Genomic DNA, 19,779 nt, shown 5'->3' with positions numbered 1-19,779 from the left:
GGGGGGGGGGCGAGTTGGCATCCAGTATCCTCCCCGTTAGAACAGCACGGCCGAGATGCGTACGGTGTTTTTTTGTGCTGCTGCGAAGAGTTCTTTTGAATTTAATATTTACTCATCTAGCGTGGTCGCTTTGGGGGTTCTCGGTTCGGTTTCAGTTTCCGTTGCTTTGCCTCTGTGCATCTGTAGGCAAAAAGTAACAACGACCCGCTATAATGGATTTTTATTTCAATAAAAAAGTGTAGGAAAAACTACGCCCCGCACCACCGGAACCGACTGACACACAAAACGAAACGAGGCATTTTTCTTTCTTCACGGGGCCAGAGCGTGGTGTCTTCCGTTGTTCCGTTTGCTCCGTGGTGCGGTGTGACACCGATCCAACGGGTGACCGCCGCCGGATCAGACCGAACATCATAAGCTGGAAAATTAATATTAATGAATTTGTTTCTGTTTTTCTCTCCCACCAGGTAAGATCCGGCCAGATCGAAGCGATGGATTTCCTAGAAGTGGACCGATGAGTTACACCTGCAAAAGTGCGACACAACGTCAGGAAATGGGTTGTTACATCGTTTCGTCTACTCCAAGCTGTTGATGTGGGATCACTTTTACAACGATCCGAAACCGCGCGTATTAGCTCCCGCTTTATGCCGCACCGCACTTTGGAGCTCATTGTGCGAAATTGCGTTACCGCAAAGCGTTCCCGGTTGGCACCAATTGGTAGACAAACCATATTCTGGCCACTGTTTACTTCATCTCTCGACCAGTACGGTGGCGATCCATTCGGTGGCGATGGTCACTGCGGAAACAGTAATTGAATTATTACGTGAGGTATTTATGCGATCGCGAGAAGGACGGTCGGACACAAACATTTACCAACCAGGCGGAAAGCATACAAATGGCAAATGGTAGAACTCGCGCCGCTTCTTCTTCTGCTTCCCGGGCGGTGTTTAGCTGCTTTGCGACGGAAACCGCGGACAGGAAGTGTTGGCCTTTTTGTAAGTGTGTGCGCTTCTCATGCTCGCTATGACCGGCCCGCTCGCCCGCTCGCCCGGGTCAGTCTTTTATCTCCTCGGTAAGGCGCGACTGCATTAGTACCGGCGGAAAGAATTCCACCGAGCGCAGGAGTACCGCATTTCCTTCAACCCTATCATAGTCGAGCAAAACAGAAGGGGGGTTTAATGACCATTCGTCATTGTGGTGGTGGTGGTTTGTAATGCTGCGTGCGTACCGTTCTCCGCTGCCAATGTTTGCTGCAACATTGTTTGCGTACATGAGAGTCTCTGGTGCCCGGTGCCAGGGTTTCTTGGTCGACGCAGGAATGAGTGTTTGCTTACATTTAGGGAGCCGCTTCTTCCGAGCCGAGGGCGTGCGAAAGAAGGAAAATGTTTCTGACAATTTTAGCTCGAAATAAACTTTTCTTAAGCTTATTTTTAATGGCATTTCGCGCACAGACACCGTTATTAGGCTGTGGTTAGGGCATTATCTTCCAGGCTGAGAAGACGATATCCGGCGCCTAGGATATAATGATGCACCCGCGCTGCTCCTATATACGGTCGACATTAATTTTATCGCGCAACATTAAAAGTTGGTTTGGAAAATTGAAATTAGACGCAAATTTCCTAGCCTGCTATGGTAGCGCGCCAGAACGCCTTCTTCGCCATGGTGTTGTGAATGAAGCTTCGGAGCTCTCTGTGTTCTCTTTGCGATTTTCGTGGAAAGCTCGTGAGAAGGTTTTTTTCCCCCGTTTCGTCCGTTGTCTGCAATCCAGATTGATCCATTCTGAGCTAAGCTGTGCGTAAGTCCACGGCACAATTTAAAGCATCATCAGAGCCGGTATCGTTACGAGCGGCACATGTAAAAGTTTATCGTTTTATCATCAATTTGTATGGCGCGGTGCTTGAAAATGTTCGACCCGCTTTCCGTACGGGTCGGCTCGATATAGGCAGATTGCGTGCGGGTGTTGGCGGATCATAAACCACTGACGGGTCCCAAAATTGGACCATTTGCGCTCAGTAGTATTAGAAACAATGTGAACGCGTCTTGGGGCTTATCGGAATAAGATTAATGTTGGTGTGCCCACACAACGCGCACCCAGGATATTAACGCTGTTCGAAACTGTTCATAAATGTTACATTAAAGCCAACATTTTACACCATGTTTGGCCAGATTAAGAGGAACTGATTGTGGTCCATAACTAGCTCGTAAGAACCAGGAAAAAAGGCTACCACACTACATTGCTGCAAATGTAAGTTATGTTTTGGCTTCGTTCCTTACATTCCAACTCGTCGGCAGACGGAGAGACATGTTAAACATGCTTGTACGGTGGTGATGTCGATTTTGGGTTGAGAATCAACCGAAGCGGAGGATGTCTTGAGTAGAATGGGAAGAAGATATTCTAAAGCACACATCTCCAGAGAGCAATGGGATGGAACTGTTAAGACGTGAAGGAAGGAGGAAGAAGTTATGTTTACAGCCGATTTGTTGGTGGCGGTGTGCTTGTCCCAAGGACTGTTTGGTTTGTTTATGTCGCTAGGTTTCGTTAGTTTTTCTGCTCTGATTCAGGCAGGTTATGTTTATGTTTTTTGGTCTGTGCCTGGGTCCTGGGCATACAACTTTAGTTCCGGTATGGTGATCCCCACATTACGCCAACCGTAAAAGATAGCGACGGGGCATCATGTGCCATCTTAAAGTGCCCCCGGAGAGACCCGACGTGATTTGCATGGATACAGTGAAGTACACAAGAATGTTTTTCTACCAGACGATTCTATTTCGCAAATTGTTGTTCAAACTTGTGGAAAAAAGTCCTTCGAATGTCTTGTATCTCTTAAGCTAAGCTATTGTCAAGGAATGTTCCATCTTGTAGCGATGGTCAAGTGCATCTTTGGATGGGTACGGCACCGTTACTCCCCGGTTGCCTCCCTCCGGAGTCCCATCACAAGCCAAATATTTGTGTTGTGTTGTGTTGTACATCGTGCAAGAAGGAAGTAACACGAGTTGACTGTGGTCAACAAGCAATTTCTTAAATGGTCATTCCGGGTCCGGGAGCCATCGATTGGCAGTATCCGGAGTCACATCGGTCCCATATCCACGTGGCCTACTACCACCTAGCTCCATTGTCCGGATGTCTCCAACGTATTCTCTCTGCCGGAAGCAGCAATCGTCGGTATGACCTTTTGGATATTGGTCGTATCGTTTGGTTTGCGGATGACTGCAGCGAAACGGCTGCACGAAGAGCTGCTCGTGTAAGCAAGCAAGCTAAACTAAACAAAAGCGCAAGGTTTTGTTAGTTTAAAGTTGCTCGCCTGCGAGTTGGTAAGTGAAATGAAAACATGCCACCCGTATGGGACGCCCGTATGGGAAGACACTAAAAACCGGGATGACACTGTTGGCTGGGCGCAGGTGGGTAAACATTTTGCATTGATTGTGTTTGGTGATATCTTCAATATCTTGATTATATTTACTGCACAAGGCGAATAGTTGTTTAATTTAAGCTGGATTATAGAAGCAAAAGTTTAACGTCAGCCAGGAGCTTGTCGAAGAGCTTCGATAGGTGAATTTATACCCATACCTAGAGCATAAAATTTCAAAGAAAACAGCACCACCTTTCTATCTTTTGTGCACGGCTTGCACAATTCCAGCTGCTTAACCAATATTTTAAGAGCCCTGCGTTCGGGCTAGATTGCGCTGCTGAGGTTTTGGGAGGAAGATTTGCACCAAGCGCAAAAAAAGCGACCCCAAAAGTCGGCATTATTTGGACGAACGCTGCTGCTGCAGTGTTGGTTTCTATCAAACGTTTTTACGATTATCACACTTTACACCGATTTCTTCGGGCCGCGGGTTAGGTCGGGCAGAAATAATAAAAAAAAAAAATCCTCACACCGACCGCCGCACACACTGAGCGCTCTCGAAAGTGTTCTCGGTTGTGTTCAGGGCAGCGGATATTTTTTTCCTCCTGTTGGGGTGTTATTGTACATCCCGAACAAGAAGGAAAAGGTTTCTCTACATTCGAGTGGAACGGTTTTGTGTTTTTGCTCCCGCAGGGTTTTTTAAGAAGGCCGGATAAGTGTGAAAACTGTGGATTTTTGGTGTGGACGAATCGCGCTAGAATCCTGCCGTGTGCTCCGTACAAGTACAGTAGTTCCTTGTCGTAGGCTTCGCCGATCGCTGTACGCTGTGCGGTGTGGTTTTGTGTGCTCTGAAGCGGGTGGAGAGCAAAAGTTCAGCTTCGGGTCGGATGGTGGCCGGCGAGAGGTGAGAGTTATCGAGTGCAGCGTGTAGCGACTTAATCCCGCACGTCCTCGAGCCAGGAGGACACAGAGGGCAATGTTTACGGCTATCGTGAGTGAGCTGAAGTACGGACACTCAAGTGGTGTGTGTGGCTGCTGCAACTACGCCAGGCTAGCGCGTTAACACGTTCCGCCAGCAGTATGGTGCTGGTCTAAGAATACCAACTGTCCAACCAACTTCATCCAATGTCCCTAGCCAAGCAGTAGCAGCAAAAGTTAACGAATGATATAAAGGGGCTTCTCTGGGCAGCGGTCGTCGTCGTCGTCGTCGTCGATGGCTTTCTGGACGATGCTGAGGTCATCAACGTGCCAAACTCGGGTCATAATGGAGGATCAGCAGCGAAAGCTTGGAAGCGCGTCCGTCCGACTAGCGAAATGCGGAAGGATATGTCTTTGCGAGGAGAAGGAAATTAAGCGCGTAATTGATGGCCGGGCTATTCGGTGCTGTACACTGCTCTTCCGGTTGGGGATCTATCCCCCCGGTTGCTTTTGTTGGTTTCTACACGAACTACCTTAGGTTAGGTTTCGATGTACGCACCGTTACGGGGGAACTTTTTTTTCTGGTTGTTTGTTTTTGCAATAAACAACATCCGATAAGAACGGATTGTTTTGTGGAGGATTGCGGCTTCCAGTGCCATAAAGGCGTGAGTTGTTGGTGTCGGTCTGTTTATTTGGCCGGATCTCGTGTGTAGCCGTAAGTGGTAAAATCAACAGCCATATTCGCTCAGCCACCGGTTTTCAAGCCTCTCGACGGTACCTTAGCTAGGAGGTTAATTTAAATTAAATCGTTTGGCAATTGGAATTGGATGCGTGGACGAGTTGTGTGTGTGTGTGCCAGTTCCTTGGAGCGGAACACATTTGGTGCGTTGATAAAGTTTTAATGATCACAATTAAACTGTTTGTTGTTTTATATCAGGAGGAATACTTGCTACACAATTTGCTTGATTAATTATGAATTGTAAAAAGAGCTGGAGAAAATCGTTTCAATAAAGTTGATGAGTGGGGCAATAATGCAATTAAGGTCGAATGAATTGTTATTACTTTATTTGAGTAATGACGGCTCATTCCAGTTACAAATCTTACTTACTTACCTGTCCGTCAGTCACTTCTACTCTAAGACGAGCCCCGACTTTAGGGAGTGTTGTAGAAGGATTTAATGGGACCTGGAGCGTTCGGTGGCATTCTCATGACGTGATCAACCCACTCTTCAAATTTAAATTTTTGTTTAAATATTTTCTGTGTTCGGAATGGCTTTCACTGAACATTGTTGGAAGAACACTCAAAATAATCCAATAGTGTTCACGCATATATATCCCATTTCGTGCCACACTGATTCCTATTTAGCTGTCCTTTTTTTATTACCTTTCCCTTCAAGCACTCTGTCATTAAATTTTACGACCATCCCTTTTCGATGCCAGTCTTCAACCGTGGGCAAGTGTCAAAAATCGATGATCGGCTTTATTTCACCATACAGCGTCCCCGAGTAGTAGGGTTAAAGGATTTTACGTTTTATGAAGTATTTAGACAAACGTTGGCGCTGTCATGGTCACATCTGCTGATGTCGTCCCCCGACAAAAAAGCAAGCTATATAGCGCAAGTAGCGTATGTGCTGCATAAAATGTATTTTTATCGCGAAATTTGATGTCCTTTTTAGCCCTACTGGTGGGACTGTTATGGAACCCACTTCTGGTTTCCGTGTTTACCCGTTTATCGAATGTACTCGATGCTTTTATTACTACAACGCTTCTGCGGAGATGATAGAGTTCAAGTAGAACAGGGCGAAATGTAGGCGAGTTGTTTTCCACTTCGCATGGAGAGAGCGTCGAGTGTAAATCTATGAATATAAATGTTTCTTAATTTAATGGCAGATCAATATGACGAGATCCAATGTGTGGAGTCTTGCCAGATACAATTTCAATTTTATTAGCTCATAGAACGAAGGCAATCTTGCTAACACAGACTGTGAGTCTGCGAGGATATTGTTATGTTCTTGTGTACGCCAATGAATCCTTCCTGACGACCCATGCAAAGAACGCCGATTTACCATTTATCATTATTACTTCAACGCCGAACCACATTATCGTAAATTGAAATCAAATGTCTAACAGCGCCAGGCACACCAAACAATTAATGATATACGAATTTTCCTCAACCCTCACTGGCCGAGCGTCTCTTGGAAGAATCGCTGGAACAAATAGACAACGCCAGTAGCAGTATGATTGATTATTTCCATTAATTAGTGGGCACCACCCCACGGTGAAGAAAGTTAATTCGAGAGCTCGAGTTGGAGTACATTGCTGACTTGCCTTGGATCTCGCTCTGTACTACAAATATTGCCCCGGTATCATTTGTTCCTGCTGGAGCGCGTGGTACGCACCAACATTCTTCCGACAAACATTCACTTTGTGGCCATTGCCCGTGGTCGGATCAAAGCTGTCTCGCGTAACACGTGGGGCCGAAAACAAAAGTATACAAAACAAACTTCCATTTTTCAGCAGTAGCAAGCGCATCGATCACGGTTAACTTCTCGACCAATCTCAGTCAGCTGTCGGGGATTAGTGTCCGCTGTTTAAACGAACGCCCAGGGACTCACTCCTCCCGTGTGGTGAACGGGGTAGCGAAAGTTGCGTTGGGATGGAAAAAGAAAACTCTTCTAAGCCAACCGCACACCGCGCTGTGTTCGTTCACCTCGAGCCGGGCGGCGGCCAACACAGCTTGACTATGATTAATCGCGAAAGTGCAAAGGCAAAGCCATCGCATTCAGTGTAAGCCTCATTAATTCTATTTTCTCGTCAGTTTTTCCGAGCCCGAGCATTGGCGAGAGAAAATGGAGACTGTGTCGAAGTGCAGTAGTACCTGGAGCATCCCTTAGCGGCCAGGCATACGACGACCACACACAACCAGACTTGGTCGAGGGAAGAAGCGCTTAGTTTTCCGTACATTGTTTAGGCTGGAAAATGAAGGGCTTTTTTTGGGAGGAGATGGTTGAAAAATGGAACCAATCGACTTGAACTCGTTTGAACGATCGTGGCAGCATTAATTACCATTTGGCCGGGATCGGAAAACTTCCAGCTGCAGTACAGTTTCTGGAACTTCGGGTCTATAGGAAAACGATACATCTCATCGTGCACTGAGTGGAGTGATTTGGTAATTAATTTCTCTCGCGCCCTCTCTCTCTTTTGTCTGGGACTCCCGGATGACGAGAGAGTGAGAGTTAAACTGACTGTAGGAGATCATCAACGCGAGGATCCATCGCGAGGCGCGATGTAAAACACCATAAATCGTTAGGAGATCAAAGTTCGGCAAAGCAGTGATGGGTTTGGCATTTGGACGCTGTTGATTGATTTCTTCCATCACTAAACGGCATTTGTTTTTAACTGAATCAAAAGTCGAAAGAGAAACAACTCAAGGTGTTCATCCCCTGAAATGATTGAAAGAGTATTTTAAGCACTTAAAAAAGCATTCAATTCCAGCTTCATTCGTGTCGTGCGATTTCATGAATATTCTGGCACCCACACGCGTTAGGTCCGGTGAACGGGAGAGCTGATGGCAAGCACTTGTTCCAGCTTTCCTCCCGGAAAATCCCTTCCAGTGGGGAGCATCATCATCAACCGGCGTGCAGTATTGAAGATCGTCGTCGTCGGTTGAATGAATAAGTAATCTGAAATTAATTTTTAATTGCTTCTCCATTTGCTGTAAGTCCCTCCCCATCCACTGGGGGGGACGAATTGGAGGGCATGGAGGGAGGAACCGATTTCCGTTACCGGATTACCAAAGGCAAAATGGAAAATAACGCTCCGAAAAAACCGATCTGTTTCGGTGGTTGGCCGAGAGGGGTAGCACATTTTCCACCCGTGGTCTCCCATGCTCGTCGATTTCTATCGCCTTGGTCGTCTCAATCAATTGGTTAAGAAAATATCGATTTCCATTTGCAGCCATTTAAGGGGACTTACGGGAGATTAAATTGTCGCTCCGGTTGCCGGTGCCCGGCTCGCGGGTCCTGCCGTCCCTTCCATCCACGCATCCGTAGGGACATTGGAATCCAATTGCGTTTGCCGAATCGGGAACGACTCAGCGAGCGAGAGCAATCGGAAGTATCCCGCGTGAAGAAGCAACCGAGCGGTCGACGAACAGCTGGAAACAGCTGGACCACCGAAAGCAGCTGTGTGGCTGTTTGACGGAAAAAAGATTTCACTTTCGGAGTTCCCAAGATGTTGTATCCTCTGGGGCTGGGAGACGTGCAGCAGCAGGGCAGGAGGGTACAGGGAAGGTGCAATGAAATTTTATGGCCCGTCACGGATCTTTTCGGCACCATTTGTGTCCGGTTTTTACTCCCACTTCCACCAGAGGCCTGGCAAGTGGAAGGCGAAAGGGGGGAGTCGACAGAGGATCACCGTTGTTGTCATCATCATCGTCGTCGTCGACGCGGGTTGTGTTGTCGATGGGATTTGTGTTTTGGTTGCTTTGCGCACACCAGCCCCGGTGACCTGCTTTCGGATGGCGCTTTCACTTTTACACGACACTCCCTAGGGGACGTGCAGTGTTAGCGGCTGGGAAGCGTTAAGATGAATCCTTCGTTGCTCGTTTAGGAGCTTACAGGAGCTTTATTTGAATGGCGATTACGATGATGAAGGTCATCCCTGAGCGCGTGTGTGTGTGTGTGTGCGCGGATGTAACAATGTATCTGGTGATGCGTAAAGCTCCTGAGGGGGGCCTAAAGGTTAACCAGGTACCGAGTTTTATTGCACGTTTAATGGTTTGCCGGTGCATAAAAGAAATGTTTCATCATAATTGGATTAGATTTGCTAATGAACTGGAAATCATCTAGCGAGGTTAGTACATCGTTAAGATGGTGGATTTGTGAAGCGTGACATTCGGCTGGGAAAATTATATATTTATGTCACAATGTATCTACGGAGTTGGAGGGTTTCCTTCATAAAAACTTCAATTAAATCCAAATTGTAAAGTAAAGCCTCCAAAAATTATGATCGAGCTCAAAACGCATTGATGTAACTCAATTACATTAATGGCTGAATGAAATGTGCCATTAATGAAACTTGACAAAACCTGCATCAAACGGAAATAGCTCTAAACGGATAAAACGGGTTTGAAGTGCGCTTCTTCGCTGTTTTTTTTTTTTTGTTGAGGGAAAATAATCCCGAACCCGGCAGGAGATATCAGCTGGATCCTTCAGCCATCCTTCTCAGAATCTGTAGCAAAGCTCCTCCAACAGCAGCCGCTCCAAGTTAGCCAAGCGTACCAGCAAAGCCAAACGCGCGGTGAATGCTTCTAGCCATTCGAGATCAAACTGATGTTACGCTGTTTCGCTTTGAAAAGTTTTCCGCTCGGAAGCGCCTGTGATTTTGGGGAAAGCACGGATTTTGGGCGATCCTTGGCGTTGTCTGACGCAGCTCTAGGAGAGGAGCCCTGACAAGAAGGAAGTTCAGGTCGCGCAGCTAGATGCACTATTACATAGTCAAAATTGTGGCAGTATGTTGTCGAACCCTTAGATGTTGTTTACGGAGCCAAGGAATTGCATTGTGACTGTCGATGTCTAAGAATTTGGGAAGGTTTGATTTAATTAGCGCAATCGGTATTGTGTGTGTGTGTGTGCTATTATGCGCTTCAAGTCTTCAAAGCTGAGGATAAGGATTCGAGTTCCCGTTTAGGACTGAATAATCTATGGCTACAAACACCTTATTTTGGATGACTTTTAATCACAAATCAGTTGCAAGTTGTAATGCTTGATGATATCGTTTCATCAAGAAGATTCCACTCAGCACTTGTTTCGTATTACAAATTGCAGTTGAAGTATAATGGTTAATAGCGTCATTACGCGGTAGTCACATCATGTAAATCAATATTGAAGCAGCATCTTAACCGCGCGCCGGTTGATGAAGCATCGGATCACAAGGAAGCAAAATTTGAAAATACAACAACCCTTTTCCGCGAGAAGGGCACGGCTGTTGTTCAACAAGCTTATTTTCGGTAGCGGGGTTATGTAAATTTACATTAATCGCGTGACTTGACGACGAGGTTTTCCGTGGAAACTTCTGTACCTTGCGTACGGCCCTTGTCGCTGGGCGTTAAACGGCTGCGAAACGCGAACACGGCGCGATACGATGTCAAATGTTGCGTGTCACTTTCGCACCGGGGCCGCAGCATTTTCCGCAACTAGCTCACGGCCTTGCACCCGTGGTGTTGGTACCCTTTTTCGGGGTGTCGTGATTTCACGCGCGCCCGCTTTATGTTTACGTCGAGGGTTATGAAAATTATGACACGGAACGTTGCGCTCAAGCGCTGGCCAGTGGCTTTTCCCGCGGAACACTTTAATCACATACACACTCTCTCAGGTTGCTTGCAGGGTTTTTTGTTGTGGAAAATACAACATTTGTTGTTTAAAACAGGGTTGTTAGTAGCAGGATTACAGCCTTAAATTGCATTACTTCGCTAAGGATTTGGAAGGCCTCAGAAGAACGCAGGTCATATCATACATGGTCTGTTTGCCTTAATCACGGCCGAATGCACCAGTCAATAAGCTGATGGGTTTCGTAATTTCCTCCAGAATGCACTCTAATACAACAAGCCTCCGTGTAGAACTGTTACTTGCTTAAATTACACTCTCCCTTGCTCCTTCCAATGCGTTCGTACTAAGTCACCTACTATTCGGGTCCTCAGGTAGCCAGCCCTTTGCTGCATTCAAAACATTCACTCAGTCCAAAGGCGGAAAAAGATTGGATTTTTCTCCCCTACCTGCGCATCAAAGAGACGCCACGCCAAATGGATTCTCGTAAGCGACGAACGGCACTCGGGATGTCCTTCTTTCGGAGCAGGAATGGAGTAGTCAGTGTTTGAAGGATTGAAAACGGAAAAACACCCCGAGTTCGTAATTCTGGGACTCGGCAGCCCCTAGCATACTAAACAGTTTGTCACACGGAATGGGAAGACGGTTCAACTCTGGGAAGATGGATGATGCTCGAATGGCTTGGAAGTAGAAATCATCATGCACCATTGTATGAGACAGAGATCTGTAGCAGCAGTAGGTTTGGTCAGGCATTTTCAGGAGGACCCTGATATTGGGACCCATATCGGAGATGAGTCGCCTTGCAATCGTTCCATGTGTGTAGCTGGACCACGACGTGTCAGAATGGACGACAGTGTCGGACCTTTTTTACAGATTTGTGTTTGCTCTTTGGAAGAAAACGCCATCAGCCAAACCCCGTCCAGATTCGTTACGATGGGTGCGATGGGATGCCCCAGTTTCTTCGTTCCTTCCAGCCAAAGATCACACCGTCGCGTGCTTCGCAGTGTGATTCGCAAAGGCACGTCCGCTATGTCAACTCATCAGACAGGAACGTGTAAGATTATTTGTGTACCTTGGCGATGCCCTGTCCGATGCTCGTGGCTATTCGGACCATGTGTGGCCGGGCTGCAGATGTCCTGTCCTTGCCTGACACCGGGAAGTGCGAAAAGTTCATCTTCATTTGGTAAAAACGTTTGGTCAGTGGCGAGAAGACCATCAGCAGCAGCAGCAAAAAAATAATGGCGATGCCGTCCAGCAACAGCAGCATGCCAAGCCAACGCGTACCGTAGTCGGACCGTAATTTGAATATTTTTTTCCATTAATCTTCCACGTGCTCGGCATCGGTAACGACTTGTTGGAGAAAGGCGTAGATTAATGCTGCAGTGCATAAATTGTTGGCCGTTTTTTTTGTTTAGTTTTTCATTTGTTCATTCTTTCGTGCGTTTGTTAAGCAATTTTGGGGATTGTTACGAATTTTGGATTTTTTTCCTTGTGGGTTCCTACAATTTATGGTACCAATATGGACTACAAATTCTTTTTCGAAAATATGTGCGCCATTCTATCGATTCATCATTGGACCATTGGAATGTAAATTAGCGATTTTTCTCTCTCTCTCTCTCTCTCTCTCTCTCTCTCACTCCCTTCATCCATCCAATCGTTACACAGCAAATATCAGATTGTACCAACGGCGGCAACTCAATTCTATGCGATATTAAACTCTGGGGACCGTTTCATAATTTTCACCATTTTTTGTTGTGCTTCGTGTCTCCCTGGTCCCTGGGATGATGGACCGGGTTGCGTTCTTCACAACCAGATTCGATTGAATTTCACGATCACAGGTGTGCGTGTAGCTCGTTGCTGCGTAAACGGGGGCCATAAGATAATGCTTGTGGCGTAGCAGCAGCAGCAGCAGCAGCATCATCCTACGTGAATCCTCGGCGGCGTGGCGTGCATTATGTACGAGCGCGATGATGAAGCGACCGCGTGGGGATGAATTTCATGAATTTTATAATGTTTCACACAACATCTCTTCTTCGCGCGAGATCCGACTGATTGTACGCACGATGGAAACGCACAGTCGCCCGCCAAGCGGCGAGGGACGCCGGAAGAGCGGGAAAATGGCATTTGAAAACTCAATTCACCAGATGAGCTTATGTGTGTGTGTGTGTCGGTGGGGTAAAGTGACGACTACGCGAAATCCACCACCACCTTTGCTCGTTTGCATATTGATGCGGGCAAACTCGTTCTTCCTGTGATCCTTAACGCGCTCAGGTGTAGAGTTGGTGATAGGAAAAACGAACTGTTTTGTTCTCTTGCTTCCTTTTTTATCGCCACCTTGAGTATTGCTGCACCATCCACCGGAGGATTTGGAAAGGAAAGGGTTTTTCTTTTTGGTGTTTGTTTATTTTACTGTGAAAAGAAGGGGAGGCACGATTTGCTGAACCAATCGAGCGCGCCACATTTGCATTGCAAGCGATCGAAGTTGGAAACTGTTTTATCGTGTCTGTCGACTAAAGAGGCTTGAGAAATTGTGTTCGAAAAATGGTGAAATAATGAGGAGAAGCTCTAGTTGAATCGATCGATTAGAAGCGTTAGATAATAAGACTGCCAAAATTACATAAAAACATCAACGCTCTTTGACAGCGACCGTCAAAAGCAAATGTAAGCTAATATTGCTTTGTGGTTTAAGTGGTCATACTCCTTCCAGTTCCTGCTGTGTTCCCATCTCATCGAATCGGGAAGAGGTTTGTGTACTCTCGACCCACACGTAATAGCGCCGAGCAACGAGCAGCAGCGTCTGGTTTTGTCGGTTTCTCCTGGGAAAAGCCACGTGTCGATGAAAAATAAGACGGGCTGGGGGGGTCGGTTGTGGGCCGAAGATATTTAAATCAATTTAACAACACCAATGCAAGGTAGCTAAACAAAACAAGGGAACAGTCATGGTTCGTCTGGTGAAGTAAATGAAGACAAATAATCGTTCATATATTGGATGGGGAGTCGGAAGTACGTCGGAGAAAAACACTTATGCTGATAGAGAGAGTTTTTCCCCGAAAATTGATCGTTAAATTCAATACAAACAGCAAAACACGTACGAGAGCATGGATGATAGATATTGTGGGGACGGTTTTTATTATGCTGCTGCAGGCCACATTTTGTTTCGATCGCTTGACTTGAAGTGATGAAAAATTGATGAATATTCGTTTACGGTTTACTGGACAGCAGCAGCAGCTCTGTCGGAGGGAAACACATGCCGAAGAGCTTATGAATGCTAATCGGATTAGCTCCGAAGCAGCGAGCGAGGAGAATTTTCCAAATGGATTTTGTAAATAACATAAATTGAAATCAAATTTAAGCCCCTTGCGATAATGGTGCTTAGTGTTCGTAAAACAATCGTGGCTATTACAGTTCACTTTCACCTTGCCGCACACAGCATAATCCACCGTTTTGTTCCAATTGGCGATTGCCTATGGTATCGCAATAATACGGTTCCGAAAAACGTTCCGATTCCGAGATAATTCCCGTTGTGAGAGCTCGAGCGACTGTGAATAATTGTAAATGGGGGTCTCGCGGCGACTCGCTTTGTTCCCGATCTGTGACTTGTACTTGACTTGCACCAAAGCTTGCTGTGTGCAGCTGACGCGGATATTAGGGTCAACCGGATTAATGTGTTGCTGCAATTGTCAGCATAATAGTGTCAACGTCACAATTTACCTTCATCGCACCGTGCGGCGGCAGTTCATGTGGGCAGCATCGTCATTTGGCATTCGCTAATGAGAAGTGATTTGTTTTGGCTTGTGCGAATCGCCGCACGTGTGCCGAAGCCGCGCGATATCAATAACATTATGATTGCAAATGAAGGGGCCGGTTCTCTAATTACAATGGAAAATATATCTGGAAACGGCGGCCATCACTGACTGTCTCGCGAAATGCTTGCTCCAAACACGCACGACCGTTATCACCCGCGTCAACTCAGCGAGGCCGAATCTATAAAGGCGAATCCTTCAAATCCGTTAACCCTTTTCCTGTACGTCATACCCCGTGTGCCCGAGTGGAGATGCACGGCTGAAGTTCATTGAAGGGTGTGCGTAGAACGCATTGTTAGCAGTGGCAGGCAGGTTAAATCCAATGTTGGGTAATTAGTTTTCCCATCAATCGCCACTGTGTGTGTGGGGCCTATATCTGTCTGTGTACTTCCTGAAAATTGGCGAGCCCGAGATATGTGTCATAAATAATAATCGGACTAGTTTCACTGGCTACCCAACTTTTCCAATATTCATTAATAAACTTCACCCGGTGCGGTGCGAGCTTTTGATGATGTAGAGCCAGGTGCTTAGCGTCCCTCGGAACTGGAACCGTGCGGCATGCTAGAATCAAACGGAATGTACAAACCGAGGACGATACGTTAAATGAAAGTCATAGGTGCCGCACGGTAGCTAAGCGATTTATGCCCGAATGCCACAACTGGGAGGGGTCAATGTTGAATGTTGGGCTCTTATTCGATGGCCTAAACTTTAGCGACGATGAGTATCCGCGGCGGCCGTTTGATCCGATAGTCTAGCTTTTACCAATGCTAACATTTATTGATAAAGATTTGATACATAAATTATCAAACTTTTCTAATCAATCGTTTGTTTTTTCCTTTCTTTTTAGATGGCCGAACTCGGAAAATCACTCCTCGACGTAGTTCGTCAAGAAGCGGTGTAGATAAATCAACTTCAGAGTGTGTTACTGGACTCATTGATCGAGTGCCGGTCGAGAGCAACCCTGGGAACTGTGCATAAACTAGATTAACTAACGGACCGCCAATCAACTGATTAGTGTGGAAGAACTGATTAGTGTCCGACGAACTGACAGGGGCAGGCACGCTACTACACTGCGTGAATGCGTGATGCACGAGCAGTGTCCAGGAATCGAAAGCGAATCCATTTGTTCTGTGATTGTTGTGTAATGTCTACTAAATCTTTTACTCCTCTTTTATGGTTCTGCAGTGTTGACGGAACTTTCTTAAATTAAATTAGCAACAACAGCAAAGTGAATGTGAGTGTGTGTGTGCAGTGAGTGCGTACGTGCGTGCGTGTGTGTGTGCAACTACCCTCCCTTTTCGGATGAAAGGAAGTCCTCGGAAAAGAAATCGTAAATAGCATCAACATCGATAAAAAACAAGCTGCTTCAAAGCTGCCCACCATCGCAGACATCCGGACAACCCATCCTTAATAAGACACGAAGCCGCCCTTGCTTGCTTCCGACGCATCGATCGGGCGAATCCGTTGGTCCGTACACAATCTGGGCAACGGACGATGCCCGGGAACGTTTAATTGATTGATTAAAAACGGATAAGGATCGGTCGGAAAATAAGGAAATCGCCATTCAACGGGAGCATTAAAACGGAACCGGCGATTGTGTGTGTGTGTGCTTGTGCTGGGCGTAACTGGTTTATAGTCGTCGTGCGGTCCAGCTACGGAAGGCAAACGAAGGAACGCCCGCCTTATCAGCGCCCGAGCTGCTCGGGGAAAGAAATATTAAAAGTGGCTGTGAGCGGACATCCTTGTTGGCAACACCCGGCACTAGCCTCAAATTTGTGTGATTTTTTATCGAGTCCGAGCGTTCGGGGTCGCAGTTTGGCTGGAGAGGCAGTGAAGCGAGATCGACACGATAAATCAGCCCAGCGCAGGTACACTTGAGAATCGCCTTCAGTCAAAGCGGTAGAAGAAGGTCATCGAGAACCGAGAGCCACGGTGGGATGAAATTAATAATAATTATGTTTTAATTAAATCATCTTGATTATCCCTACGAACTAGGGGAGTGGGGAGCGCACCGTGGCTCAAACCTGGTGTAAGGCTGCGTGGTACAGATTTCTTGGAATGGAACGGACCCGGCGTTGAGCCGAGCGTTCGGAAGGGCCTTCGACCACATTCCCTCATCCGTGTTAGCCTTATTGGATGACTAGTTATCCCAGTTCCTGGAAGGAATCTTTACCGACAGGACAACCATCGTACGGCGGAGCACTATGATCTAAGCCGGAGTCTCTCGTAACAGCGGTCCGTTGTCGGGAGCTTGTGTAGTGTCGGAAAGCTGTACTCAGCTGCTATCACGCGAACGATTACTCTGCTCTGATCTAAATAATTCTCTGTCGGGTCTTGATGCCGGTGCGAGAACTCGTCGTCGTCGTCGTCGTCTGTTCGTGGCTTGTAACGCTGGCGAGTTGTGGCTTGCTGGAGGACGGTGTAATTGGTTTCGATATATTAACCTAGACGAGCAAGAATTTTTGCCTCAAAATGACTATAGAGACTGCGCTGCAAAGCGGACGGAAATCGGTTAGGAAGGGAGGCGAACGAGCACGGAAACAACACAATGCACCCTGGTCTCGGGCAGCTAGAGTCGAGCTCCAGGCTCGAGCAGAATTTCTGAGCTACCGATCAAACGATCAAATCGCGGCCGATCGCAACAGTGAAAGTGAAAGTTTGCACCAGCACGAGTGCCAATGGCTTCCGACAGAACCCGATCTAGACTCCTCCGCCTGTGGCAGTGATAGTGACAGGAGTAGTTGTCCGAGCGTCGGGTTACACTCGCGGCGCCACCGATGGCATGTACAGTCGCGGCACCAGCAGCAGCAGCAGCATCACCTTCATCCTCGAGCCTCTCCGTGGAGTCGCATCATCCAGTTTCAATTAGTGCTAGTGTTATCGTTAGTTTTAGTATTCAGCGGTATCAATTCCGCGGTTAACTGTGATGAAAATGTAACGATCGGTGGTGGAAGTGGTAGTGCCGTCGTTGGTGGAAGCGGGGATGTTAACCAGGGGATTCGGTTAGGCGTGTCGGCCATCTTCGGCAACAGCAGCAGCAACAGTGACGAACAGGGGGGCGGTGTGTTACGCGTAAACGAAATCGACGAGATTCTAGACGGTGCACGTCACTTCACACATCACTGGGCCGTGCACATACCGGACGGAGATCAGCAAGGTCTGGCCGACCGGGTCGCTGCCGAGCACGGTTTCATCAATCGTGGCAAGGTAGGTGTTCAAGAAAATGAATTTGAATTTAATTTCTTATTTTATTTTTAGAATTGGGCCAGACCGAATAGCAATTCTGATATCGTTTATCTATTTGCCTAAAAGGAGTTATTGATGCCTAGACACCTTTAGTGCGTGCGTGTTCAGTTCGCGAATATTGCTTACTTATCCTTCGATCGTAATTGGAACGCGATCTCACTACCCGATAACACGTTTGATTCGTAAATTCTCAGAATGGGTTAATTTTCCAATAAATCAGCAGTAAGAATACGCTCAGGAACGCACTCCAGGAACAAAATTTGCCCCGTTTTTGCGCACGAAGGAAGGCACTATAAATTTCGTGGTTGACCATAGACATGCCTACACATTTGCTTTGCTTAAAAAAGACACACTCACACACACTTTAACGGCTCGCCAGGGAATTGAATCCTTTATTCAGGAGCCCATTACACTCCTTGCGGTACCGTGGCTATATCACACCACAAGTTTGATCGCTTAACGACCATCCAGCACGGAAATTATTCCTTCCCGTTTTACGGTCCGGCATTGGATTATGATCGAAATCAGTGGTGAATTAAAGCACTGCTGCGACGAGGTTGTTTGTGCAGCGTCCGACAGCGTACACAAATTGACCTCGAATAGCTGTGGAATGAGCGCCGGATTAGGGGGAGGGTTGCCTGTCGGCTCCTTCTCTCTGTTGGTGTGCGAGTGTTTTTTTCGTTTGCCATCCACTGGATCCACTAAATATGCAACGTTTGGTGTAGTGCTTAACCTCCAACACTTAAAATGCGCGCCTAGCGATTGTATAATTATTATCCTCCGGAGGAGTATAAATCCTTTCGTCGTTCTCAAACCCCGCTTTACTTGGGCGGAGCTGTTGGAATATTTCGTTCCTGTGGCTTCGCATCCGGGCGTATCCTGGACACTGTATCGTCACCATCACGAACGACCAGAGAAGAAGGAGCGGCAGTGCTCGGTGAATAAAGCTTTCCGCTACTTCCGGTTTGCTTGTTTCGAGGGGTGCCGGTTGGAGTTAGGGAGTCCAGCGGGGGTAGGGGGCGGTGTGTTTGTGTGTGCACGGCACACAAAATGGCATCCCGTAGAATAGTGTGTAGTTGACGGGTCCCATTTAACGGGGGACCGTTCGCCTCTGCTTCCTCTAACTTTATTGCAGTGATTGTAATAACTTCATACAAATGAACCAATGCGAGTTGTGGTGGGGACACACACACACACCACTGGCGGGTAGGTTTTTGGTTCGCTTGATCTAAGGACTTTGAGTCGTTATCGGTTTTGTTGTGTATCGAGAGAGCAGTGGGAGTGGGGAGTGAAAGGACACTGGGGCAAATATATTGGAAACGATGGCAAAAGTGGTCCATCGATGGCTATTGTTGTGTAGACGACTTTAATTTACTTCCTGCGCGCGCGCGTGCGGGAGAGAGTATGGGATGCAGCAGCGCGATTGTTGCTCAAAACGGTAGGATTACTTCGAGCAGTTATTAGCCTGAGCTCGCTACGGGGGGGAGCATTTTTGTTGCAGTCGACTTGTCAACCGATCGACACAATGGTTTGAAGTGCGTTCGATCCGCCGAAGGGTTGCAGCCGGTTCCGCGGCTACCCACGATACAAATAGCGCCAGTAAAAACCCATTAAACCACTGTGGCCTCTGTGTGTGTGTGTGTGGGTCATGGGCAGTGTGTATTCTGATGCTACAGGACATTTTTGTGTGTGAGTGTCTATCATCGTATCTCGCGTGCATCGCCGTTCGTTTAGAACTCCAAGCGCCCCAAGTCTAGCTGGCGGCAGCGGGACCTGTGTGCATGCTCGGCTATAAATAGGCGTTCCATAGCCCATTAAACTAATTGCTTTGCATATGACGATAAACCAACCTTCAACCACCGATTCTACCGAGGTACCGTGAGGTGGGGTGTAGGTGGGAGTTCTTCTGCCCATGGTCCCTTTCCCCCCTGCCTTCGGACAACTAAACCAACTAATGAGAGGACGAGAGACAATACGGGGGCAGCAGCAGCAGCAGGGGCAGAAACGAAAAAGAAGAAGCAGCAGTCCAGCCCCTATTTGTTTGCGTGGAATCTAAATTGTCGCGCAATGCGAAATCATTGGCATCTGCGCGAGGCGCGCACTTAATGCGATGTAATTTGATAATAATAGTAATTAGCAGTCA

General features: G+C 47.1%; 1 protein-coding gene across 1 annotated transcript in view; it reads left to right on the top strand.

Moving 5' to 3' along the window:
- LOC118505159 (furin-like protease 1) overlaps nt 1–19,779 on the top strand; it is a 134,049-nt gene that overhangs the window by 49,340 nt on the left and 64,930 nt on the right. The window contains exon 2 of the mRNA XM_036040553.1: nt 15,576–17,597. Within this exon, the coding sequence (XP_035896446.1) occupies nt 16,863–17,597 (735 nt within the window). The 5' untranslated portion in view covers nt 15,576–16,862. The remainder of the gene's footprint in view (nt 1–15,575; nt 17,598–19,779) is intronic.

Source organism: Anopheles stephensi, chromosome 2 (genome assembly GCF_013141755.1).
Source record: "Anopheles stephensi strain Indian chromosome 2, UCI_ANSTEP_V1.0, whole genome shotgun sequence".
Taxonomy (NCBI): domain Eukaryota; kingdom Metazoa; phylum Arthropoda; class Insecta; order Diptera; family Culicidae; genus Anopheles; species Anopheles stephensi.
This window is presented reverse-complemented; position numbering and strand designations above follow the sequence as displayed.